General features: G+C 47.4%; 5 protein-coding genes across 5 annotated transcripts; 3 read left to right on the top strand and 2 right to left on the bottom strand.

The window, feature by feature from the left end:
* Positions 1–685: 685 nt before the first annotated feature.
* On the bottom strand, positions 686–10,685 carry F9C07_2136618 (sensory transduction histidine kinase). Its single transcript, XM_041288641.2, has 3 exons — positions 4,829–10,685; positions 4,648–4,761; positions 686–4,583 (listed from the first exon to the last, which is right to left on the bottom strand). The coding sequence occupies exons 1-3, from the start codon at positions 10,262–10,264 to the stop codon at positions 4,302–4,304; spliced, it is 5,832 nt and encodes a 1,943-aa protein (XP_041141167.1). The 5' UTR covers positions 10,265–10,685; the 3' UTR covers positions 686–4,301.
* Positions 10,686–14,512: 3,827 nt separating this feature from the next.
* F9C07_746 (putative sensor histidine kinase/response regulator) lies at positions 14,513–21,861 on the top strand (the record flags this gene model as incomplete). Its single annotated transcript, XM_071511628.1, has 6 exons — positions 14,513–17,430; positions 17,483–18,670; positions 18,784–19,261; positions 19,289–19,379; positions 19,444–19,773; positions 19,841–21,861. 6 exons carry the CDS (start codon positions 14,513–14,515, stop codon positions 21,859–21,861), a joined length of 7,026 nt encoding a protein of 2,341 aa, XP_071365645.1.
* A 996-nt stretch (positions 21,862–22,857) lies between these two features.
* On the top strand, positions 22,858–23,307 carry F9C07_2227595 (uncharacterized protein; the record flags this gene model as incomplete). Its single annotated transcript, XM_071509803.1, has 2 exons — positions 22,858–22,899; positions 22,951–23,307. The coding sequence occupies 2 exons, from the start codon at positions 22,858–22,860 to the stop codon at positions 23,305–23,307; spliced, it is 399 nt and encodes a 132-aa protein (XP_071365644.1).
* F9C07_1049082 (uncharacterized protein) lies at positions 22,920–24,134 on the top strand. Its single transcript, XM_071507433.1, has one exon. The coding sequence runs from the start codon at positions 23,330–23,332 to the stop codon at positions 23,966–23,968; it is 639 nt and encodes a 212-aa protein (XP_071365643.1). The 5' UTR covers positions 22,920–23,329; the 3' UTR covers positions 23,969–24,134.
* Positions 24,135–24,301: 167 nt separating this feature from the next.
* Positions 24,302–24,865, bottom strand: F9C07_745 (uncharacterized protein; the record flags this gene model as incomplete). The annotated part of the gene is made up of 1 exon (XM_041284234.2): positions 24,302–24,865. The coding sequence occupies one exon, from the start codon at positions 24,863–24,865 to the stop codon at positions 24,302–24,304; it is 564 nt and encodes a 187-aa protein (XP_041141169.2).
* Positions 24,866–25,344: the final 479 nt, after the last annotated feature.

Genomic DNA, 25,344 nt, shown 5'->3' with positions numbered 1-25,344 from the left:
ACACTACCCATTCTTTTTCTTTTTCTGCAGTGATAATTTTTCTCTTCTCACATTCCCTCTGGGAAATCGTTTTTTACCCATCTCAAATCCTTCTTTGTGAAACTCCCAACTCCGAGTGGTTTTCCTGAGTCTTACTCCCCTACTCTTTTTTTCACTGTGATCGACCATACCGGGTGTCACTAATATTAGGAGGCTGGGTGGCTGGGCAACATGGATGCTGAGACCCAGGGCTTTATTCAAAAGCAGGGAGATTGTGAAAAAAAAAAAAAGGTGCATGGCTACGGAGTTAACTAGTTGCGACTTACCCTATAGCCGTTGTCGGCCAACAGTGACTCCTTTCGATACTTAGCAACTTTTTTTGCTGCTAGTTTTCGTTTGCATGGTGATTGTCGAAGTCCTTATCGTGACAGGTTCCAGTGGTATCCTATTTGGTACCAAACGGTTGAGCATGTGAGGTCGGGATAGTAAGGGGCCAAAGGTGAGATTCGCGGCATTCGTTCGTTCCGATTGCGTGTGTGCGTGACATTTTTTTTCTTTTTCTTTCTTTCTTTCTTTTTTTTTTTTTGTTTTTTGTTTTTCTTTTTTAACGAAGTGGCCTTGGGAACACCCCTGAAAATTTGCCAGTGACAGGAACCTGCCCGGAGAAAGCAGACACTAATGAAGCCACAGGAATTTGGTTACGGATTGCCATCGAGTTATCATCATGGCATTAGACATCATTGTGTGCTCACGAAGAAAAAACGAAAAGGAAAAAAGAAGAAACAGAAACGGAAGCAGGGAGTTCACTCGAGATCGATCACGTATTTCGGAAAGCCGCGATGGCTTCAACTCAGGAACTTAAGATTACCGAAGTGGCATGGTACGACATGGAATGATACCTAAAAGGCATTGAGGACGGTGTGACGAACATGATTTTCTACTCGTGCCGCTGAACATACGACGAGAAGCAATGAGGGCCCGGGGACAGAACTGAAACCATCACTGAGAACGGTCTGCCCGTGGCCTTTATCGCCCCTGCGAAAATCTCTGAAGCAATAAAGCAAATCGGCAGCTAAACGGCGACAAGCGCACTAAACGCCGCCAAACGTGGGAAGCTCCAGAACAAACGGGCCGGAGTGGACCGTGAACTAGATTGAGCACAACACACCAGCAAGGTGACAGGGAAGAAATAACTGAGCTGAGCTAATGGAGCTTTGGGAAATATCAGGCCCAGGATCTTAAGAGAACGGGGCAACTTGACGCTTTTATTAATTTATTTTCCAAGAGGTGTGGCCTTCTGTGCCCCGGGAGTGGACGGTATTAAAAGAAAAAAAAAAGAAGAAAGTTAAAAGGGAAAAAAAAAAAAGGATGAAGATCATCTCACAAACGACCATGCTGACAGACTAATCCGAACGGCTTGGCACTTATTCCTCCATAACCTGGTGAAATCCGGCAGAAGAAAGCACCAGTCATACTTCTTTTATGGTGACATCCATCAGGTCGTCCGACGGTCTTACTGGCCTCCGATTTCCCGTGGCTCTAATGCAAGTCTCGTCATGGCTCTGCCGTTGTTGCCTTACCAGTTAGGCCGCTGTCCTCGACCCGTTGCCAATCTGTCCGAGCACAATGAAGATCCAGAACTTACGCAAGTGGAATGAAGCAGGAACAGACAGAGCTTTCGACCTCCAGAGCAGCCCGACCGGATGGCAGTGTGACACAGCGACCCAACGTACCCTCAATAAGCCGTTGATTGGGTCAATTTGCTTGAGATTCCTCTTCCCCATTTTCTCTCCCATGATCTCCGCTCTTTGTGCCTTCTTTCTCTTTCGCTTTTTCCTTCTTAGACGGAAAATGGAAAAAAAATTTATAATTGCCTACTTTCATATTTGTGTTCGTCAAGACTGGATCACATGGAGCCGATGTTCAGAGACTACATCATCAACGAGGAAAGTCTTGCCATAACCACCAAGAAACAGCGAGACAGTCTCACCAGCCCTCTCTGGCTTGCATCACTAGGCTGATGCAAGATGCTCGACATCCGTACGTGCAGCAAAGCTGACGGTTTGCCTTGGTCTAATCGTGGGCGATGCATCGTGGGTTAGGGTCTCTAATCGTGTCGAACTATGGGCCTTCTCCCGTAGCGTCGATTGTGCCCAACGACCAACCGTTCTGTGCTAGGGTCTAAACCAGTGAGGAGAAAAAAGGTACATTGTTTTGCTCACTAAAAACTCAATACGGTACCCGGTGGTTTCCAATGATCACCCAACTCGACCCTCCAAAGATGTTCGTGGGATGCAGCGAATGTGGGGTTTTCGCCTATCGCTCGTTTGCTTCCCTTCGCTCACCGCCACTAAAATTACAACTCGTTCAATGGTTTCTCATCAGCCAACCGGCTTTTTGGCCCATTGGGCTTGAGGCCCAATCTCGGTTTCTTGGTCGCCTTCCTTGGCCCGTTTTGGCCTTTCTAGAACCCAACAAGATTGGAACCGGACTATTCAACAATAGGTCCTCTTGAAGGTCTGTGGACCGACCATCCATGCTTATGCCTAACGTGAAAGCCTGGGGAAACGTTCGCTCTGAGTCGCTCAAGAAGCCGCCGTGTCGTCATCCGTCTTTGGACCCCTCGATTGATGCTTCCATCATCATTGATCTGGCCCTCAGTCGCTTGTGGGAGAACATCGCCTCTCCTCGTGTCATCATTTAGCTCCTTACTCGCTAGGCCGTCAAATTCAGGTCACTAAGGTTATCTTTCGCTTCGTTCCTTAGGTCTTGTTTTATTCTTCTTCCTACTATCATGCAGATCACCTCTACTTCGTTCATTTCTGTTCCCCCTGCTCGCATGTGTCGTCATATGCCAACATTGTCCTGATCAGCCGCATCATTCTCCTTATTCCCAATTCGGGAAGACAACATTAACAACATCGCAGATTCACCTAATCCTGAACAGCTTATCGACTCCAGGTCGTACAAGAAAAAGAGAGTCTGAAGAAGGCACCTGACATGGAACACATAGCTCAGCAAGCCGACAATCTTGGAACTATCGCCCATGAAGACGATTTTCCGACAATAATGGGACGATTACATCACCGTATTCTGTACTATCAACCGCTCCAAAGCAGTCAATAGGCTCATTCTCGTTTATCTTTTGAATTGTTTGTCTGTCACCTGAACTTTGCGCAGTTACACAGACAAGGAATAGATACCTTACTCACTGCCGATTCCCTTTTTCCTTTTTTAGCTTTTTAATTCTCTCGCCATACAATTCATCGGCCACATGAAGATGACGTCCAGAAAGCAAAGGACTATCGAACTAACTAACAGCAGTGCAGGGCGCAGCTCATCTGACATGTATCATTTTGTACACCTGTGTAGATAGTAGATACTGATAGGTCTACTGGCGGATACTCCCAGATATGCATATCTGGATCAATCAGAGATTGAACTTAAAATATACATGTAGGTGGTGTGATCCTCTTGGCCTTGGCCAGGTCACACGCTACTGGATTTCACCAAGCTTAGAAACAGAAAAAGAGAATCTCTGATATAATGCAATTAAAGTATATCATATATATGCTGCCACCTGACCAATGACTATCCAAGTCCCGAAGCAAAGCGACAATTCCCTTTCATACCCAAACGGCCCTCAGCCCATGCTAGAACAGGTATCTCAATCCGTGAGTGAATTATCTACTAAGAAGGCAAAGGAACAGAAAACAACGGGAAAGGGTAGATAAACGTAGGGGTGGGGAACGCTCTGTTATCTGCAAATACAATTCCAGAAGTTAAATATCATGCTCATAATATGGTATCGGGAAGAGAAAATAAGAAAAGTAAGAAACAAAAGCCAGATATTGGAGGTTTGAAAAGAAGAAGTGAAGTAAAGACGATTGAGAATTGCTCAACGAATCCGATAACAGACGCCACGCCACGAACGAGGTCGATGGTCCAAAGAACAACAAACCTGTAATTCCGACCCCCGTAATGCTGAAAGGTATCAATCAAACCTGAATGCTCAATGCAGATGCGTAGTGAAAACCCGCGGTTGAAAAAAGAGAAGCGGACAATGAAATAGACTCGAAAACCAAAATTCACGACTCGAAAACATCCAAAGACGCCTTTCCGTCCGACGGCTTGTACCAAGCCAAAACCCCAGCCCAAAATTGAGAAAAAGTAGAACGAGTAGCAGGTACATCAGGACACGACCATAGCAGCCAGGAGCCATTTGGCGCGTTAGCTGGAGGCTAAACCAGGCCAACAAGCAAGCGCCTGGAACAGACCCTCCGTTGACCGCACAAGATAACTGCAGGAATACAGGGGCCACCTTAATCCTCGCGGTGATTATCCCTCCTGAGACGGTCTCGAAGTAGAAGGAGAGGTCGGCTAGGATCGAGTAGTCCCATCATCATCTTGCCCAGTTCGTTATGTTTGATGGGTTTTGTGACATAGTCGTTGAAGCCAGCGCGTGCAGCGTCTTCAATTTGGTCTGTCATTGCATTGGCGGACAGAGCCATAATGGGTATTTGAGGGTAATGATTCTTTAGTTCCCAGCCACGAATATCACGACAAGTTTCGTATCCGTTTTTCATTGGCATTTGAATATCACACTGCGAAAGATGTTAATCACAAGAGACCAACAACACGGGGAAAGTAGCAGTCTGTGCAACTTACGATTATAAGAGAGTAGTATCCCGGCTCCTTAGAGAATACCATTTCCGTGCACTCTTGACCATTTGACGCGGTTTCGGCCATGACCTTAATCTTGTCCAGATATTTCAACATAACCTATGTTGCGTTAGCGCGGGCGAAAACGGTTTAAAAACTCCGGGAGAGAATCAAAGGACGAACGTACCATACGGTTTGTTTCATCGTCTTCAACGAGCAAGATCCGGTATCCCTTGTTCCCGATAACCTCCTTCACCATCTTAGACATGGTCTTGAAATTATTGTTGATCTCTCGGGCCATGTCCTGATTTCTATCCTTGCTGAGATCTCGCCTATTATCGGGGTCAAAGATGGCCGAGAATGCCGAAGGCTTGACCGGCTTTGGCACGGTATAAACACGCCCACCGCTAGCAGACAGTTCCTTGATCTTTGAATTGATCTGTCGTTTCTGGTATAGGTCGGAAATAATCACAAGAGTTGGCGCGGACGCTGAATCGCAGTCAAGAACATATTGAATTACGTCCTGGACGTCTTCCACGCTGGGTAGATTCAGTACCAGGTGCGTGATCTTAGCACTAGACTCGTCATTCATCGAGTCCTTCCAATCCTCGACATCAGGTAGGGATATGATTGAAAAAGGTATCTCATGAGGTACCACCTGTTCAATATGCTGCTTGATAGCTTTGCGCGTATTATCCAAGGGACATAGAATGAGAATTGAGTAAGGATCCTGCGAGACCGGGGCATCTGAGCCTGCATCTACAGGTGCTGATGTAGTCGACAAAGACAGCTCCCGAGAGGTTGAAGAGGACGGCCGGGCTACAGGACGAATGGTATCGCTGCTCGAAGAAGCCGTAGTAGTCGGCCGCGCCTGCGACGAAACATCCGTATTGATGAGCTTTGCAGTGTCAACCTTGGTGAGTGGATCCACGGCATGAAGTTCAGGGGTCGGTAGAGCTGAAGAAACTGAAGAACGCTCTGAGAAGCTATTTGAAGTAAAGCGAGCCGAAGGGTCAGAGCTGCTCGGGGGCTGGGAAAGCGGCGAGTCAAGTACTGATGAGATGTCGGAGGTATCTGGCCCCTTTGAATCTATAGAATCCCTCGACGAAAAAAGCATCTTCTGCAGGGAACTAGGCTTGGATTGTATTCCAAGACCCTCGGACATGCTAGACGATTGTCGAACTAGGCGCGGTTCGTCAGGCGACGGTGGCGGAGGTGCGTCAACCTTCACGTAAAACGAAAACTTGGCGCCTTGACCTTCTTTACTGCTGGGGGTCAATCTGCCGCCATGCATTTCAACGAGTTGCTTGGATAAAAATAGCCCAAGGCCGCTACCAGCATGTTGTTGGGAGCCGTTTTGTCCTAATTGGCTGAACCGTTGCATGAGACGCTCGGCATCTCTTGCGCTGAAACCCTTCCCTGTATCAACAACGTCAAAGTTCAAGAGCAACTCAGTCTCCTTGGAAAGAGTCGCTGTGCCATGATTGATGGAGCAGCGTATGTGGATTTCACCTTGAGAGGTGAATTTGACTGCATTGCCAACAAGGTTTATCAAGACCTGGCGAATCCTGAACCTGTCACCAATGACCATTGGAGGAACATCGACGTCCATTAGATAGTTAATTTCGAGGCCCTTGTCGATGGCTCTGGAAGAAACAGTGTCAATCACATCTTCAATCACCGATCGCACATGGAACCAGGAGTTAACTAGCGACATTTTCCCTGCTTCAACCCTGGAAACATCTAGAATATTATCAACCAATTCCCGGAGGTTAGTGGAGCTGTTCTGAATTGTATCCAGCATTCGTCTCTGATCCGTGTCGAGGTGGGTATCCAAGATGAAAGGAATGGTACCGAGTATTCCATTCAACGGTGTCCGAATTTCATGGGACATGTTGCTGAAGAACTTAGTCTTCGATTCCATTTGGTTGTTCAGTTGTTGCATTGCCTTGTTAAGCTCCCGCTCCAAGTTCTTGCGGTCGTTAATATCGGTACAGGTTCCGTACCACGAAGCCTCTCCGCTACCGAAACTGCTCGTCTCGACCCGCACCAAGCGAACAAGGTGCCACCTAAAGTCTGCTCCCTTGGAGCGAAGGCGAATCTCCGTAGAATAGAAGACACGTCCATTCTCATCCTTCTGGACAGAAGCCACACCACGTCTCACGAGTTCTTCTAGTGCAGGTGTAACCCCATTGGCAAGGTGACGTTCTTGGAGGGTCGTGTCTAATCCAGAAACTGTGTTCTCCTTTTGCGACTCAGAGAGATATACAGAAAGTACGCCACATTTCTCCAAGTCGTCGGGATGAAGATGTTTCGCAAATCCAAAGTTGAGCGCTTCTTCAAGTTTCTGGCCTGTATACAAATGCCATTGTTCGTTTACAAATATAAGACCACGAAACTCAGTGGCTTCAAACACAATCTGCGGGATGGAGTTCGAAAACGCTCTGTACTTGGCATCGATCGCAAACTTCTCTCTCTCCTGAGCTGCTTTGAGCTCTGCAATATGTTGCTCATGGATATCAAGAAAAGACCCAATCCAATATAGTACCTCGCCTGTGGAAGATAGTAGGGGGTTGGCTCGGAAGATGAACCAACGGTACGCGGACTCATCGTTGAAACGCTTCACGCGCACTCGTTCAGTGAATTGTGATCCCGTCCGTAACGCGTTTGCCCACTCTTGTGACACATGCTCGCGTTCGCTACTGTGGATATTTTGCCAAGGGTCCCTTAACTTTTGCTCCTGAGGTTGGCTCCTTCTGTATGCGTCAAATTTGGAATTCGTCCAAATGACTTCGCCGCTTTGAGGCTTCGCAAGAAATATATGCAGTGGAACGGAGTTTAGCATCAACTGTGCTACGGTATCGGTGAACGGACGTGGTAACTCGCGTGGCAGTTGGGCGTAAAAAGAATTTGCTGAAGGGTGGCGAGACGAGCTTTGCGTGGGGGATATGACTGGCGGTGCGCGGAATTCCTGGGATGGAGACGCCTGAGCTGCAGTTGGGTCTTGAGCCGTAGTGCCATCTTCGTCCGTTGGGAGCTTCCCCAACAATCTCCCGGGAGAAGTGGGTGTAGAAGTGGTGGCGTTTTGTCGAGGCTTTGACAGTCGATTCCGATGATGAGTCAACGCATCGCGGAGGCCCTTAAGCTGTTGGACATTGAAGTAGCTGTCCACGGCATCAGCCCCAAGTTTAGTAGGAAATCCAGGCGATTCGCCCAGGACAGAGGGAACTTCTGCTCCGATACTACCCAGGTCAAGACCAGGAGTACCAATTCCAGATGGACTAGGTTTGGCCGAGTTTGATCTTTCGTCGGGACTAGATAGGCTAGCACGAGCCTCCAGGGAACCGTCATCGGCTATAGTATAATTGACATGTCCACTGAGGCCAGCTACCAGTTCCAACTCACTGCTTTCGTCTGAGAATGTTCCCCCCAGGCCAAGAAGATGCCCGTAGCGTGGTGCTTCGAGACGGGACGCAAATTGCCGCTCGAGCTGACTGTAGTGCTGGGCTAAGCAGAATGAAGTTGTTAGATGTGGGATAAGACAAGCGAGTGACTGTCGCAAATTCGCAGGATAAGGTATAATAGGCGACAATATTGAGATGACAGCCACCGGAAATCTCAAAGTGGACGGAGGAGTTGGCTTCGAGCGGCCAGCATGCAAAAGAGGTATGTGAATTACAGACTTCGCTAGGTCGACACCAATAGCTTCTAGAGGGTTCAAATTCGAGTAATCATGTTGCGGAGGATGTTTCGCGAATGCACCTTCATCAACGGTGTGGCTAGAAAAGAAGGGATTCTGCTCTGCATGTGCACGGGGCGCTGGAGAAGGAGCAGGAGACTGTGACCAGGGAGACGGAGGAATTTGTTCATATTCGTCGTAGAACTCCATTAGAGGGACTCTTGGCGCATGCAAACCCGATGCAGCGGGGTTAGAGACAGATCTGGACCGGATTGCATGCTCCTTGTTCCACGGCCGGACAGGCTCTGCCGTAGGAGTGACTTGCACCACGTCCTCTGGCGTTTGGACGTCACCATCAGATTGCTTTGCTGCAGTATTCTCTGAATACTCCCTGGTTAAAACGACAGGCCCTGTACGCCCAAACAATTTCACAACACCGGTCCTCTTTATAAGCGGATCTGTTTCAACTTCCAAGGGTCTGGATGTGGGGAAGACGACCTGTCGATGATTATATTGGGTAGGACTAATCGGGTCAAAGGACTGCGTAAAGGGCACAGTGTGCCCCTGGTAGGTTGTAGCCGAGGCCTGGCTCTGCGCTGTTCCGGTACCATCTGGGTTTTCGTTGGATATTTGTACGCGCTTGCTCTCGTTCTTCGCCTTGTGCTCTTGCGGTAAGGTTTCCGAGTCTTGCCATGTTGATAATTTCCGCTCCTTACCAAACCCTGCAAACGAATGCCGTGCCAGAAGTGAGGGTCGTTTTAGAAGTTTGGCAGCCCCCGATCCGTTCGCCAAGCTCTCCGTAGTAGACTCTCCTTTCCTTTTTTCCGGGTTGGCAACCCCTTTGGTAGACCCCTCGCTCGTTCCAGTTGCCTCGTTCTGGGACTGCTGGTTCTGTATAGTTTCCCGTTCATATCCTTCTAAATTCCGATCGAAAACTGCCTTCTGGCCCCACGGCACGTTTTCAAGATCCGTCGCATCTCCAGGTATGGCTAGCGATGCTCTCTCAGCACCATAGTTCTCCTGTAAGATATGTACAACGTTGGCCCACCATGCATCAAGACCAGGATCGGCATTAAGCTGCAACGTAAGATCATACAAATTAGGGGTAGAATAAGTCGGGTCCTCGGCCACTGGTTTGTACTGAGGCGGAAGGAAAACGCTATGGGATGTAGGAGTCTTCATAGAGGTAGGCTGTCTTTCGTCTGCCGGTTGTGATGACGTCTTGTGGACTTTGAGCTTTTCAGCTGGAAGCGTCAGCTTGAATGGGTTATGGCTGTGCGTAGGATCTTGCGTCGACCTTGGAGCCGACTGATGCTGCATTCTGGGGAAAGGGTACGATGGGGTTTGTCCAGGTATATTCTCGGGCGTTAAATCAGCGGCTCGTATCGTGCCTCCAGAACCAGTCGAGTCGGAGTAGGAAGCTGAAGGCATGGCGTCTGTTGGGAGCGGTGCGATCCTGGGGGAAGATACATTTGAAATGCGCCTTTTCCTCGACGATTCGTAACTCGAGGAGACGTGGTCTGCTTGCGACGAGGTAGGTTCCCGAGTGGCTGAGGCGTTCTGGGTCTGGGATTGTTGCATCTGTTGATATACAAGCAACTCCTCCATCTGTCTCCGTAATTCCTTGAGGGTTTGCAGGCTTCGTCCTTGATCCTCTTGGGGCCCTTTTCCCGAGTCTGAATTCTCCTTCTTCGTAGGTGGCGAGGCACAATACGGGGTCGCAGTCTGTTCATGTAAAGCAGAAGGTGATTGAGAGTTAGCCTTCCATATGTTATTTTCTATGGGCACGTTTCCGTCCGCTGTGCATCCAACGTTTCTACTAGAAACCAGGTCGGATGTTGACTGGGGGGAGCCACGAAGGTGAGGATGAGGTGCGGCGACAGGCGAAGGGGCCTCGGCCGGCGATGGAAGCGGAGTTGTCCTCATACTATGAACTTCCCCCATCCTATACACCCTCCACCGCCGGTCAGATAATCAATTCTCCTGGGCGAATCCAACTCCACAGGAGCCAAATGAGGCACTCATCTCTCGGACGAAACGGTCCGCGGATCAGATGAAGGAAAGACCGGGGAGTAAAAGGACGAAATTAGACCAGGGTGAGGAGAAGAAGGGAACACGAAAGAGCGTAGGAAAGACGCGGAGAAGGGAAAAGTGAAGTTCGTTAAACGCACGGAAAGAAAAAGGGCAAAAAGGGGTGGGCCTTAGAAAATAGAAAATCAAAAACTCATAGGGTATACCTCGACCGGTGAAAGAACAAATTCTGGGGAAATAAGAACAGAGAGAGGGACAAGAGGGAATGATGTGTAAGAAAGGGAAAAAGGGTTAGAAAAAAAAAAAAAAAAAAAAAAAAAAAAGGAAAGAAAAATCGAAAACAGAAAAAAAAGAGTGGCTCAAGGAAGTTGACTAAAGCGGTGTATAACGGTGGTGGTGAGGTAGGTACTGGATTGAGAGGAAGGTTCGACTGATCTAACCTTTCCTAAAAACACTGGAGCAGGTTCTGCTGTTTGACCCAGCGGATCGTCGATTTGTGCTGAAGGGTGTGGAAATGGTCCGTCTCCCGGGGGAGTCCAACCTATGACGTAGCCAAGCCCTGACGGGTTCTTGCAAAACCGCGGTACTGTATGAGGCTTCCCAGGCCCTGGAACGTTCGAAAGGGTAGAGGGGCTGGAGACTAGGGAAAAGCAACTGAAACAACAAGAAAAATGACAATAATAGCAATATTAGAAGAGAAATTCTAGGGCGGGGGTTCAACAAGAGAGACAAACACTATTGTACACCAGTAAGAACATGACCGGTCAGGGAAGTGAATGTGTGCTAGAGAAGAGAGGAAATGAATGGGCCAAAATCGAACCCGGAAGGGAAGTAGAATAGTCCGCTATGAAGAGGGAAGTCAAAGAGAGCCTACCCAGTTACCAATGGTGACAATCTCAGGTCACCTGAATACTATCTAAGAGGGGAGAGGTTTAGAACGTACTCCGTATGTACGCATCTAATAGTCGATTTTTTTTAACAAGAGAAAAAAAAATAAAAATAAAAATAAAGTAAAATAAATACTTCCTCTCCTGCAATGAATCAAATCTCACTATACCTAATACTACTTACTACCTGCTTACTTGGTAAATTGTGTAAGTATACCTACGTACTACTAGGTACAGAGTACAGTGTGGTATGCAAGTATGTACATACTGTATCGTAATATTGTCGTGGGTATAGGAGATATTAAGAACTTCTAGTAGCATAACAATAATACCTTTTGATGCCCCATTCATCTTCGAACTGATCCATATAACTCTCAAGGGTAGATAGGGAGAGTTTGTATTCCATTTGACCTTTTTCCTCCCAATCTGTTCTTCCTATCCTTATCCTCCTCATTTTTGCCCTGCTATACATGAAAAAGCTCTTCCAACCCTCCCGTCACCCTTATGTCCCAGCCTAAGGAACAATGTACATGTCGAAGCAGATTTTTTTGAACGTGTATCAAGGGAAGACACGGCCCCGTGCTTATAATCGATTATTCCACGCACTTGGTACTAACACCTTTACAAAAATACGGAGCACTTCGTAATATTATATATTATTAATAATGGTTGGCATGAAGGTGGAGAGGTTAGCAACCGACAACTTCCCGCAAGGCCACCATAGGGTTTGTTAGGCGGGACTTGAATCGTGGTATGCATCCATCACCGTTATTCTTTTACGCTTTCATATCTATTTCAAGGGAAATTAACATCTCCAGTATAATATACATATTGACTCAATGTCATATCTGTAATATATATTAGGCAAAGGTTGGGAAAGAGCGCAATCGTGTCGAAGGATCATAGAAAAGGTACAGTGTAGCGTGGAAGGCGGCTAGAAGAAAAGGTAAAAGAAAAAAGAAAAAAACATAATTTCATAAGGTAAAAGGGAAAGGCTTTCATTTCCCCGGGTTGCAAGACGTCAAGGGTCATCGTTTATGATTATGTGGCGCTCCCCGAATCCAGAGACTCGGGTACAGCAATCAATAAATGGTTAGTCGGTTTTTAAAATCATCCAACGTTGGTATTTCATAACATGTATTCCTTGTATTATTCAATAGCTTGCTTGTACTGGGAATATCCTGTACGGTTGTGTATCGATGCTGAGTAATAGTACTTTTACAGGCTCAATTTCAATGCATAGACCTATCTTTTGCCACACCGACAATAACTTTCGGGAGAGGTGATGGGTATGAAGCAATCAGACTACCTGTCATAGATACTGTCATCCGATCCAGGTCGCAGTGCTGGTGTTCAAGTGATATTGTTGGGGCCAACCTCTCGAATTCCCTCTTGAACATCCCATTCCAAGCTGGCTCGTTTCACCAATCAGTGCACAGTTACCCACTTAACGCTAAGCATGGGGTACAGGAGGGAGTGCAGATGGTTTAAAATGTGAAAGAGAACGCCCGCTGTCGTCATCAATTTCAGTGGTGCCCTATGGGCTTCAACATGATCGCGTACAGTAGGCACTCCGTACCTGAAAGGTATCCATAACAACCAATACCTAGCTCTGCCGAGCTTCCATTCCCTTGAGATATTATTCCGAACGAGTCATGGTCAGTACCGATCCATATATCTTTATGATGTGGGACAAATTCCACGGATCCCGTCTATCCTGCCTAAGCCACTCATTTTTGGGCTGCACCACGTACCCTCCCTTGCCCCTAATTTCTTTTTCTAAACTCCATTCATAATGATTGAGCAATGATATGATCCAGTAATAGGAGGCCGAACCATGCTATTCAGGTAAAGAAAGTCTATAGTTCAAACCATTTTAACGGTTTTTCTCGAAGCAGATTTAGTGATCTAGCTTGCTTTCCTAATCAAGGCAGTCGGCCGAGATTTATTGAAATCCCTTCAGCTGTGTTGTTCTGTCGATCCTCTCGACATTTCGAGTATACCTCCGGCCTTTCCTTGCTCAATTGTCTGCTTGGTAGTAAATATATAAGGAGTACAATACGCGAGAGTACGGAGCGATATATCTCAATTGATTTGATCTCTTCCCCATACCGTTTTGATGTGGCATGGAATAAATTCTGTGCTCTCCAAGAATAGCTGTCTCTTTCTGTTTTCTCTACCACTTGACGATTTGGTTTCTGTTTACGGATTGTTCGTCCATCCATCATTGGCAAACTTATTTTAATCACTCATTCGATTCTACCTCTTGTTATCCACATACGGCCCAATATCATTTAAGAGATATAGGTTTCCACACTTATAAATATCTTTACTACGTAATTGTCCCCGGTAGGGCTAATTCGTCCGATGTGATAGTAGTACCCACAACTCGGGGTTATGATAGGTATTATTTCTTTTATATTTATATTTATTTTATTATTTTTTTCTAGAAAAGAAAGAAATTAGGCACTAGATATAGGATTCCAACATCGGCGATACTAATTCTCAGAAGCCTTGTCAGAAATTGAGAGACATCACACGAATGGTTCCCTTCATCTGACCAGCAAACACTCCCCTTGCAATCAGTGTTGTTGATAGTACTGCGGACTTTCCCGAGAAATAAATATATATCACAAGTGGGTTTACATGATTCGGGTACATAAAAGGGATGGGTATAAAATCACCACACAAAGTATTTATCGAAGTGAAAGGATTGATAGCTGCTGTATAAACGCACCAGCCAAAATTCAACCATAGGATTTTAGGCAATCTATATTCATTGCTCCAACGCTGTAGCGTCCCATCGCATTTAGGTTAACAACTGATCGCCGGTTTTCCCTCGTGATGCCCAATGAAAGATGACTAAGGCACTGCTTATTCATGGAATGAATGATACCTGAGGCTCTCAGGCCCAACCAATGTCTTGTCACGGATCAGGTGCCTCCACTCGCAGCCGCACGAAATGATCGCAGCTGTACAATGACAAGTCAGGTCTTCGATCGTCGCTATCTTTGCTCTTATACCGCCGAATTGCGCGCACGTTCCGCAGCCTGGTAGCTATACTTGGCCTCGTCCGATCTCCAGAGGGAGTGAGGTGCTTTGTCCCCTCCTCCGTCCTTGGCGATTGTACCGTTTTTGTTCCTAATGATACTGCACACTCTGATTTAACACCCCGCCTGATCAGATCTGCGACAACTCTACACACGGGTAATTCACATATGGCTGTTTATTGAGGGGGGTCGAACCAACTAGGATATATCGGTAGTCGGTTGAGATGGAAGATAGTAATATCCTTGGTGAGGACCTACCACTTCCTCCAACTCGGCTTTTCGAACGACTGGCGCAGCTGCCTGGATATACTTGGGATCAGTCCATCGAGCCTTTTCATTCAACATACAGCCATTGGCATGTTTACGGTCTCCGCCATTCTCTCGAGTCCGACGTCTCTACGCCCGCCGCGACTTCATCAGGGCCATCTAGTCTCGCGCGCAACTCCCCACGAGCCGAATCCCGCCCTCCCTTTCGCCATCACTGGAGAAGTAGTCTGAGCGAATCCAGCAGTGAGATATCACTTTCGCGTGGCGATCACGAACCAATATGGACTCCGGTCATCGCCCGGGTTTCGTCTCACGTTGTGAGACTCGAGCGTGAGTTCCATATGCAAAGGTCCATAGTACAAACGTCGGATCCCGATTGCAACCACACAATACGACCGATTGATCTTATACGGCTTCCTCGAGATCCTGGTGATGCGGGTCCTCTATTGGTGGCTATCTTCGAATCACCAGGTCAGAACATGCTGAAGGAGTTGGTCGCATTTGGACCTGCCTGGTTTGCTATGGGCACCAAAGGCGACAGTAGTGAGCCGACTCCTGGAGAGCAGGTTTCCCTTCCAGTATTCCTTGATTTCGGTATCGGCGCATGCGATTGCCTCGAACTCCTACATTACGGGCTTAAAACGGTTCACGGTGAAATTCGCGGGGATGCTTTTCATTTCAGTCTAGAAACAGGGTCTGTAAAACTAATCAACACAGGAAATGGTGCCCGGTCGTTCGATAACATCCTTAGCGAGGGCTGGTCGTCGACTGCTAGAGAGCTTGGTGTTAAGAATAAATTACAGTTTATTGCACCGGAGCAGACAGGAAGAATGCCAACTGAACCGGATAGTCGAACGGATATCTACGCGCTTGGGGTACTTTTCTGGACAATGTTAGTTGGGAAGCCGGCGTTTACTGGAAGCGACCCGGTTGAAGTTGTTCAGAATGTGCTGGGGAAGAAGCTACCACCAGTTTCGGCCAAGAGAATGGATGTCCCAGACGCAGTGTCAGCTGTGATCGAGAAGATGACTCAGAAGGCAGTCAATGAGCGCTATCATACCATTTCTTCCGTGAAGAGAGATTTGGTACAGATTTCTCAATTGCTTGGTGACGGTGATAGCGAAGCTTTGAAAGATTTTCAAATTGCTCAGCGCGACGTCTCTTCATTCTTTACTCTGCCGTCTCGTATGTTCGGGCGGAAGGAAGAGTATAAAAAGCTCATAGAGGTGGTTGAAAAAGTTTATCGACGTCAGCAGTCCGCTTACGCCAGAGCTACCACTCAGAGCACCAGCGGACTAGGCTCCACTTCATCTATCTCGGACGGCCGTGTTGACAGCTTTGAAATCGCGTCTGGCTCGAGCGACTCGGGCTCTTTCCACATCCCTCATAAGCCTAACTCTAATGGTGGTCCTTCCAACCTCGGTCGTGTCTCCACGCATGAGTCCATTCATAGTACCGAGTCATCACTCTCGACACCAAAGCCAGGCTATGTATCAAATAAGGCAAAGAGTCCGGTCGAATCTCGTGCCTCCTGGGACAATACAGATAGAGACGGGCACCTCTCGACAGGAGCTAGCACGCAGAGCCATGCGGACTCTCTTGGGGTAAATAGGTCTAAGACTGCTCACAAGCTCCGCCGGAGTGGGAAGTGCGAGGTCATTACCATCAGTGGTGCTGCTGGCATTGGGAAAACCGATCTTCTCAATCGCGTTCAACCGGCAATTCGCAGGTTTGGTTATATCGGCATTGCTCGCTTGGATCGGGCGCGAAGGGTCCCTTTTGAACCCTTTGCCAAGATTTTAGCCAGTCTTCTACGCCAGATATTTTCCGAGCGTGATGTAACAACGGATTATCACGAAAGTGTCCGCACAGCATTGCGGCCGATGTGGCCCACGTTACATCGAGTTCTGGAGCTGCCCGAGCAATTGATGTCATCTGGAGGAAGTGAAAAGGACATATCGCCCAAGCTCTCGGCTGCCCAGCACATTTTCAATAAAGATGTTTCGACCAAGGGAGAGCCTTCAAAGCGTATTGCACTTCCTCGGTTTGACCAGGGGCAGACCTCGGTCGACTTTTTCTTATCCAATGCGGCTTTGAAGAATATGCGCTTGATGGAAACATTCCTGGAGATACTAAAAACGTTGTCTCAGTTCAAGCTAATTTGCGTATGCGTGGATGATCTACACTATGCTGATGATGAGACCCTCGACTTGATCATGAACATTGTGAAAGCAAAAATACCCTGTGTGCTTATACTCACCAGTCGTAAGGCCGAACTGGAGTCGGATGCCATCAAGTCGCTCTTTGAGACAGAGAACCCTAGCGTAACAAGGATTGCGCTGAATCCACTTGGGGAAGATGAAGTCATGCAGATTGTAGCAGCTACAATGCACCAGGAGCCAAACCCAATGCTCACCCCTCTCGCAGCTGTCATCCAGGAAAAGAGCGTTGGCAATCCGTTCTACGTACGACTGATGCTGGAAACCTGTTATAGCAAAAACTGTATTTGGTATTCATGGAAAAATTCAGTGTGGGAATTCGACCTTGACCGTATCTTCACCGAGTTTGTGGCCCCAAGATACGGTGAAGGGCTTGGGCTTGGGTTCATTGCCAGACGTCTTCAGGAGACCCCGCCGGCGGCTCGATCCATTATGGTTTGGAGCACACTGTTGGGAAGTCCATTTGCGTTCTCTTTAGTTCAGAAGCTCCTCACAAGCGAATTCCTGTACTCGAGCGACGATGACGAGGCAGTGGACCTTACTTGCCCACAGAACGCGAATCTTATTAGGCAGTCGGAGGCCGACATTGTAGTTGGACTGCAGTATCTTGTTCAAGCAAATCTTCTTGTCCCAGGGAAGACTGATGATGAATTCAGGTATGTCGCTGTTATCATATACTGTACTCGTTTTGCACTAAGTAATCTTTAGATTCGCCAATGATAGAATAGCTCAAGCTGCTGCGTCATTGACAGAGGGTCGCAATGTCGAGAAGATGCATTTCATCATATCGCAAGCAATTATGAAGTACTATCATGATGGTCGGAGTCGCTATGCAATGGCTCGGCATGTGGCCCTTGCGTCACGGATAATTAAGAATAGGGTCCTTCAGAGACTTGATTATCGGAAAATACTTTGGGATGCCGCGCAAACAGCTGCACAATCTGGCGCACGACCAACTGCACTTTGGTATTTCCGTCATTGTATTGCACTTCTCCAAGAAAACCCATGGGATGACAACAATACTGATGTCTATTATGATGAGACACTGCGACTACACATTGCAACAGCTGAGATGGCATGGTCCCAGGGTCATAATTCAGAAGCGCTTGACTTACTGGACAAAGTCTTTGTCTATGGAAAAAGTGCGGTGTGCAAGTCGAGGGCTTGGATTGTGAAAGCTAAGATATATGCTCAAATGGGAAATCATCTCCGCTCGATGGACTCGCTACTCACATGCTTGGATGAGCTTGGCGTTCATCTCCGGGAGTTTACAACCTTTGAGGAATGTGATGCCGCTTATAGAAACCTCAGGAGGTATTTAGAGAAAGGGGATTTGGAGGCTGTTGTCCGTAAGCCTGTGAGCAAGGACATCAATATGATCACTATCGGGGCCGTTATGGCTGAGGCAATGGCTGTGACATATTGGGATGATCCCTTGACGTTTTACCGAATGGCGATCGAGATGATGAACCTCCACATCTTCAAGGGTGGCTTTGTGCAGATCTCAATCGGCTGTTCTCACCTCGCTATGATCTCTTTCAGCCGTTTTCGAGATTTGGATCTTGCGGTAAAGCTGAGTGATCATGCACTTACTCTTCTAGAGCGCTGCCCTGAGCCTTGGACCCAGGGTCGTGGTTCGATTGTCCATAATCTCTATGTTAGTCACTTGCGAGTCCCTCTGGCATCAACGCTTCCCGCTCTTGAGGCTTCTGTGGAGACTTCCTTTTCCATGGGGGACCCTTACATAACTCTAATCAGTTTGTCATCGATGGCGATGACGAGACTTTTTCTTGGCCATGACTTGACTCACTTGGAAGGCTTTTGCAATGAGAGTCCAGAGGATATTCCAGAATGGGTGAATGATACCCGCGGCGGTGCGAGTCTCCTTGCAGTGCGGTAAGCCTCCTATCCAGTGTTGAATGACTCGTTTGACAACTTCATTCCCTATCCTAAACAAAGCAAGTGCAATGACGGGAGAAGTGGGAGTGGGCTAACGTATCTACCATTAGACAAGTCGCACGTGCACTGCAAGGGAAGACTGGCTATCGGAATGCCGATACTATTATGGCTGATGAACACCACAATACTAGCGAGTATATCGCCTTTTTGGAAAACAATGCTAGTAACGCCGACCGTCCTCGTGACATATATTGGGGCCTGGCTATGATCCCTCTGTTTGTATACGGACACCACTCAAAAGCTATAGAATTGGGCGTGCAGATGATGGATACTATGCCCAGGCTATGGTCTGCTCGTGTCTCGTATGTTGTATATTTCTATCTGGCTCTTTCTTTACTCACGCTGCACAATGATTATCCTGCCGGCGGGTATCTCGATGGAAACATGAAGACAGTCCTAAGGTACAAAGCCGAAGTTGATTTCGCCCGGAGCGCTTGCGATGCAAACTATGGAATGTGGTCTTTGATATTGGAGGCATTGGTTTTCGAGGTCCGGAATGATCATAGCTCAGCGATCCGAGCATTCGAGGTAAGTTGAAATTGCAGTTCTGTGTAGGATAAAAGCTCAATCTCTATCAAGGCCGCAATTGATCACTGCCAAATCCATGGATGGCCCTTGGAAGAGGCTCTTGCTCTTGAATTGCATGGTACGTGTGGAATAGATCTCGATCTGTCATCTAGACCCCTTCCATGACACTGACCTGGTTCTAGGCGATTTCTTGATACGACGTGGTGCTAAACGGGCGGCACGCTCCGTTATGCAGGACGCCATCGCCGCATGGGCGGCGATCAGTGCTGTTGGTAAGGCTGCACAACTGACGGAGAAGCATGAATGGCTCCTGAAAACAGCCACATCTACAAGGAGTGTTGATGTTGGTTGCCAAACTGTCGATTCGCTCTTAGGAATTAATCGCAGTAGTGAACCAGAGGACATCGGTGTCTCTCAGCATATGGAGGAAGATGACCGACAGCACCGATGGATCGAGCAGAACGGCGTGACTACAGGCGAACGCTCGCTTGATATATCTGGCGTTGGGCTTGGTAGGTCTTTAGCTTATCCTCAGCCTCTTATTCAAGTGCAGAACTGCTCTTTCTAACGCCTAGGTAGACATTATTGATCTGTCGAGTATCCTCGAGTCTAGTCAAGTCATGTCATCTGAACTTCAGATAGACAAGCTCCTAACGAAGATGATTGAGATTGTTCTGGAATCATGCAACGGATCAGATTTTGCAGTCATCGCAACTAATTTCGATGACAACTTCACTGTTGCCGCAGCTGGAGACCTCGAAAACGGGCAAAGATCTTACGTCGACGGCCTTCCATTTTCAGTGGTCGAAGATAAAATGGCTCAACAAATCTCGCACTATGTTATGCGCACCCGGGAAGAGGTCCTCGTCCATAATGTTCTCGAGGATGACCGGTTCTCGAATGTCTCGGATGCTTACCAGGGTAGATATCCGCTTGGCAAGTCTGTGATTGCACTGCCAATAATGCAAGCGGAGCATCTTCTTGGAGTTATCCATATCGAAGGAAAGCCAAACTCCTTCACTCAGCGAAACCTTGTAGTCCTTCACCTGCTCTGTAACCAGATTGGTATTTCGCTGTCCAATGCCTTGCTCTTCCGTGAAGTCCGCAAAGTTAGCGCCACCAACGCATCTATGGTTGAAGCTCAAAAGCGCGCACTCGCGCAGGCTCGTGAGGCGGAGCAAAAGGCGAAGGTAGCGGAAGCTGAAGCCAAGCATAACGTCAAGTTGAAAGAGGATGCAGCGAAGGCCAAATCTATTTTCTTGGCCAACATCTCCCATGATCTACGTACGCCAATGAATGGGGTTATTGGCCTTTCCGAGCTACTGAAGGCCACCAAGCTGGACAAAGAGCAGGACGAATACGTGGAATCTATTCGTGTCTGCGCAGATACCCTGCTCACCCTCATTAATGACATCCTGGATTTCTCTAAGTTGGAAGCTGGTAAGATGAAAATCTCCACGGTGCCTCTGAACATCAAGGAGACAATTTCAGAGGTTGTTCGTGCGCTTCGCTACACACACCGCGACCGGGGCTTGGAAACTATCGAGGACCTCGAGAAGGTTCCTCCAGATTTGGTGGTGCTTGGTGACCCCGTCCGTTTGCACCAGATTTTCATGAACCTCCTTAGCAATAGTTACAAGTTCACGCCGAAGGGATCGGTGACTGTCCGGGCGAGAGTTACTCGGGAAGGCAAGGGCCGTATTCGCCTTGAATGTTCGGTGTCTGATACCGGAATCGGAATTCCCGAGGAGCAAAAATCGCGACTATTCAGGCCATTTTCGCAAGCGGATAGTTCCACCGCTAGATCGTACGGCGGCAGTGGGCTCGGCCTAAGCATCTGTAAAGCCATCATTGAAGACGTCCTAGGTGGCGCGATTTGGCTCGATTCAACTCCTGGAGTCGGCACCACAGTGACTTTCCATTTATCCTTCAATAAAGTCAAAGATGCTTCCGCAAAAGCATCAGGGCTAAAGAAAGGGGATCCGAGTGATAAAACGACCTCTCCTTCACCAACGGCTCGTGACCTTACTATGATTCCACGCGATCAAATCCGGGTCTGCATTGCGGAAGATAACCCGATCAATCAGAAGATCGCTGTGAAATTCGTGACTGGCCTTAATCTGCAGTGTGAAGCATATAGTGATGGGCGACAAGCGGTCGAGGCTCTACGTGCACGCTCACAGGAAGGGAATCCTTTCCACGTTGTTTTGATGGATGTTCAAATGCCTACATTGGACGGCTATAATGCAACCCGTGAAATCCGACGAGACCCTGATCCTAATGTTAATGAAGCGCTTGTTATCGCGATGACGGCCAGTGCCATTGAGGGCGACCGCGAGAAGTGTCTTGAAGCCGGCATGAACAATTATCTTCCCAAGCCAGTCCGGTCGACAATTCTAAGTGAGATGTTGGACCAATACCTCGCACCTGTGCCAACCTTCACGAAAACACGCCTGGCAATGCGGGAGAGAGGGAGCGTCAGCCACGATACTGGGACACCCAACAGTTCATCGCCGTCGCCTGGCTCTGACAGTCAGGGAGCCCAGCTTACTCCAGAATCAGACAAGCAAGTACAGCAAAATTCATCTGAGATGAACTAGGGTTTTCCTTTTGTTCTTTCGTCTCTAGAGATACCCCAGGAATCTTTTTCCGAGGATTTGGCCTCATCCGCCACTTGGCGGATATAGACCAGCAGTTCATGCACATAGTCTTTCTCATCAGCGCAGTGTTTCTTTACCTAGGCTCTTTTACACTTATACAGCAACATAGCATACCCATATAACGATTGACCTTTTCTATTCAGCACTAGAACGTTTCTCACAATCTGCGATGACTCACTAAAAGACTGCTCTCAGGTGTCTAATATGAGTTTAAAGCCTCAAATCCATTACCATCAAAATATAGAATACAAACTAGCATAATATTTCTGTAACCCCCCTAAACTAACAACCAACAACCAGCAACAACCACAACCAACCACAACAATTTCCTGTATAGTGATGGCGTTCACTGGATGACGAATGACGAGATATGAGAGGACTGATATCGTGATCAGCCCTCAGCGTGATCTCACCGTCCAGGTTAACGAGTACTGTCGAGCGTAAAGTACTAGAATAAACAGCTTTACTGCATGTAAAGAAGGACACATTGGTAAACTCCTCCAAAGACTTCCAGGCGATGATGGGAAGGAGCTGGGCAGAGTCGAAGCGCGACAAGATTGTCTTGAACGATGATACTGTCAGAAGCATGGAAATATGGTTTTATGTTATAGCGGCAAGCAATACAGTCCTGCGTATCTGGTTCAGATTAGATACTTCAGGACATCTGCCTATCAACTCAGTCAGATCACAAGATAGTCCAGAATCACACAATACATAAAATTGACAATCCAATATTTCCATGTTAGGACTAGCCGAGGAACCAAAATGTCTTACGCTTGGGACCGTGTATATCATCATGATACTCTCACCAAGAATATTGAGCTAACAGTGATATAGTAGATCCCGCCTCTTAACTGTGCCACCTGTCTCTTTCTTCTTCATCCATCCTTCAGTCCGTTAATCAAGCACTTATCTTCTGCCAACAGAACCTCCACTATGGCGACGATAGAATCGCTACCGACGGAAATCATCGATATGGTATGTTTTAAGTAACGTAGCCATGATATATAACCTGACTTTTGAATTTAGATCGTTTCATACGTCGTTCACGATGAGTTTAATGAGGGGCGCATACTCAAGAACCTCCGCCTCGTCAACAGGCCCATGTTCAAGAGCGCTTCCCGCCTCCTGTTTCGCCATTTGAGGTTTAGTCAAGAATCGTTTCCGACTTCCAGTGACCTAGACAAAAGATTTCACCTAGAAGAAGGATACCAGCCTGCAAGCAGTGATTACGTTCGGCATCTTTACATATATATCGGGGGCAAAAGACGTAATCAGGACCAAGCCGACGCTACCCTTAAGCTAGACGAAGATGGGATGAGAGATTCCTTTAGATCTTTTTTCAAACGGTTGCCTAATCTGAGGCGGTTTGACATTCATCAGTAATGGAACAGAAGAGGCGCGCACTATGGCCAGCGCTCTCCAACACTCTCGCCCTCTGCTACCAAATCTTGAGGGGTTACAGTTAAGCGGTGCCCAGGATTCGACGTTTATCCAGTTCTCCGGGGAAAACAATCCTGCAATGGCCTCGGTTATTGCCCAGATTCGATGCCTCAAAATCACCAAGTCCTGTGGATGTAGAGATGGAGGATGCTCTGTCGGAGATCATGTATTCTCTATATTAGAGTATGGGGAGAATCTACGATCGGTGCAGTTAAAATATTTCTCACACAGGATGAGGTGGTCTTACCCTATCATTCATCCCAAGGCTCCTTTACAACGATTATCACTATGGCTTTCAAAGATTTCATCCAGATATTTGTGTTATACTATCTGGCATTTCAGAAATACCCTGAGATATATCGAACTCTATCATATCACGCTCTCCGACGGGGAGATATGGGAAGAGGTAGTGAGGGCAATACGCTATTGCCCCTTTCTTTCGTATTTAAAATTGGGCGGGTGTGACCCAACAATCGATTGCCAGACAGTATGGGGTGTGAGATCAGAATACAAGCTCGGGCGGTATCTAACCTTATTGACAAGAAAGAGAAGAAGGAGGATCTCGCGGAAACTACGGGAAATATTGGAGCGTGATCCATGGTAAGAACGGCCCACGAAGGTGGATTGACTGCTGAGGGGACTACTGGCTAGCTTTACTGAATAGCTTTTTGGCTGTGATCATGTGGCTTTGATTTTTTAGCTCCACAAATAATATCATATACATGGTTAAAGTCACATCCTATTTGGAGTAAAATATACTTCCAGCCTTTGCTCTCTTCCACGAGATATTCGTTCTGGCGCTACATCCATATAGCCTTCATCGCCAATCAATAGTACGGGCTTGCCGTCTATTCTAAGATGATGGGGTCAAATATTAGGTATCTTGTTGTTTGAGGAGACCAAGATGTCACTGACACGAGCAACATACTAATTAACGTTATTGAAGGCGATGAGGGCATTGTCCTTCTGACTTCCATTCGCCCAACGGCTCTTTCCTTATGTGCTGCAGGTGCGAATGAAGTCTATCAAACATGTCGACTTCGGGTCCCTCGAAGCGAACAACATCATCAAAACAAATAAAACCCTTAGACAGTGCTTCCTGGTTCTCTGATGGGTAGTAAGTAGGTAGGGCTCTACCTGTTCCCTTGGCCATGTCAATCTCTCGAAGGACATGATGTTCAAGAGAAAGCTCTGGCAAGCCATAGGATCGATCTTTGTCTGATGTAACTGTGCCCTGTGCAACGTTATGAATAAGGAGCTGAGCTCCCACAGATATGGAGGCTTCATTGGTCTTATGATTATCTTCAGCTTCTTTACACCGCCCTGCTTTGATTCGAAATCTTTGGCTTCGGACAAAAACTCGCGAACTTCTGTCATTGGCCTGCACGCCCGGTAGAAGGCGACAATTGAGACCCATATTCTCGAGTAGGCCTAGAAGAGCTTGACAGCTCACATCAGTAGCCTTATGGGTCGAGGAAGCGTACGCCATGTGGAAACCCATGAGGTGGAAAACAAGACTGATGAGTGCTAGCATGAAGGTCTAGCCCAAGCTCGGGAATGAGGAGGATGCCATGAAACGTGGTGCAGGAGTTGAGGCATTGTAGTTGATCCTGAACATAAACGTCCTCCCCCAGGGTAGTGCTTGAAAAATCCCGAAGATTCTATCTTTACCAGGTAACGTGGAAGGACGTAATGGAGACCGAATATGTTCTCAATCCTGATGCCATGGCAAGTCACGTTCCTTTTGCTGTTTTGGGAAGTAAAGCTGATGACAACAACAACAATCAATCACTATGGGCAGTAAACTCTATAGTTCACTCATAATGTCAACACTGTGGCTACAATAGTCATGCAAGTCCTTGTATTAATTCGTCTCTAAAGACATGGACCTAGGAAACAAGAACCGGAAATGGTCAGAAGCCCTTCCTCTGTGACACGACAAGAAAATCTCAGTCGAAGTTGTTCGATTTCAGTCCGTGT

This window comes from Aspergillus flavus, chromosome 1 (genome assembly GCF_009017415.1).
Source record: "Aspergillus flavus chromosome 1, complete sequence".
Lineage (NCBI taxonomy): Eukaryota > Fungi > Ascomycota > Eurotiomycetes > Eurotiales > Aspergillaceae > Aspergillus > Aspergillus flavus.
This window is presented reverse-complemented; position numbering and strand designations above follow the sequence as displayed.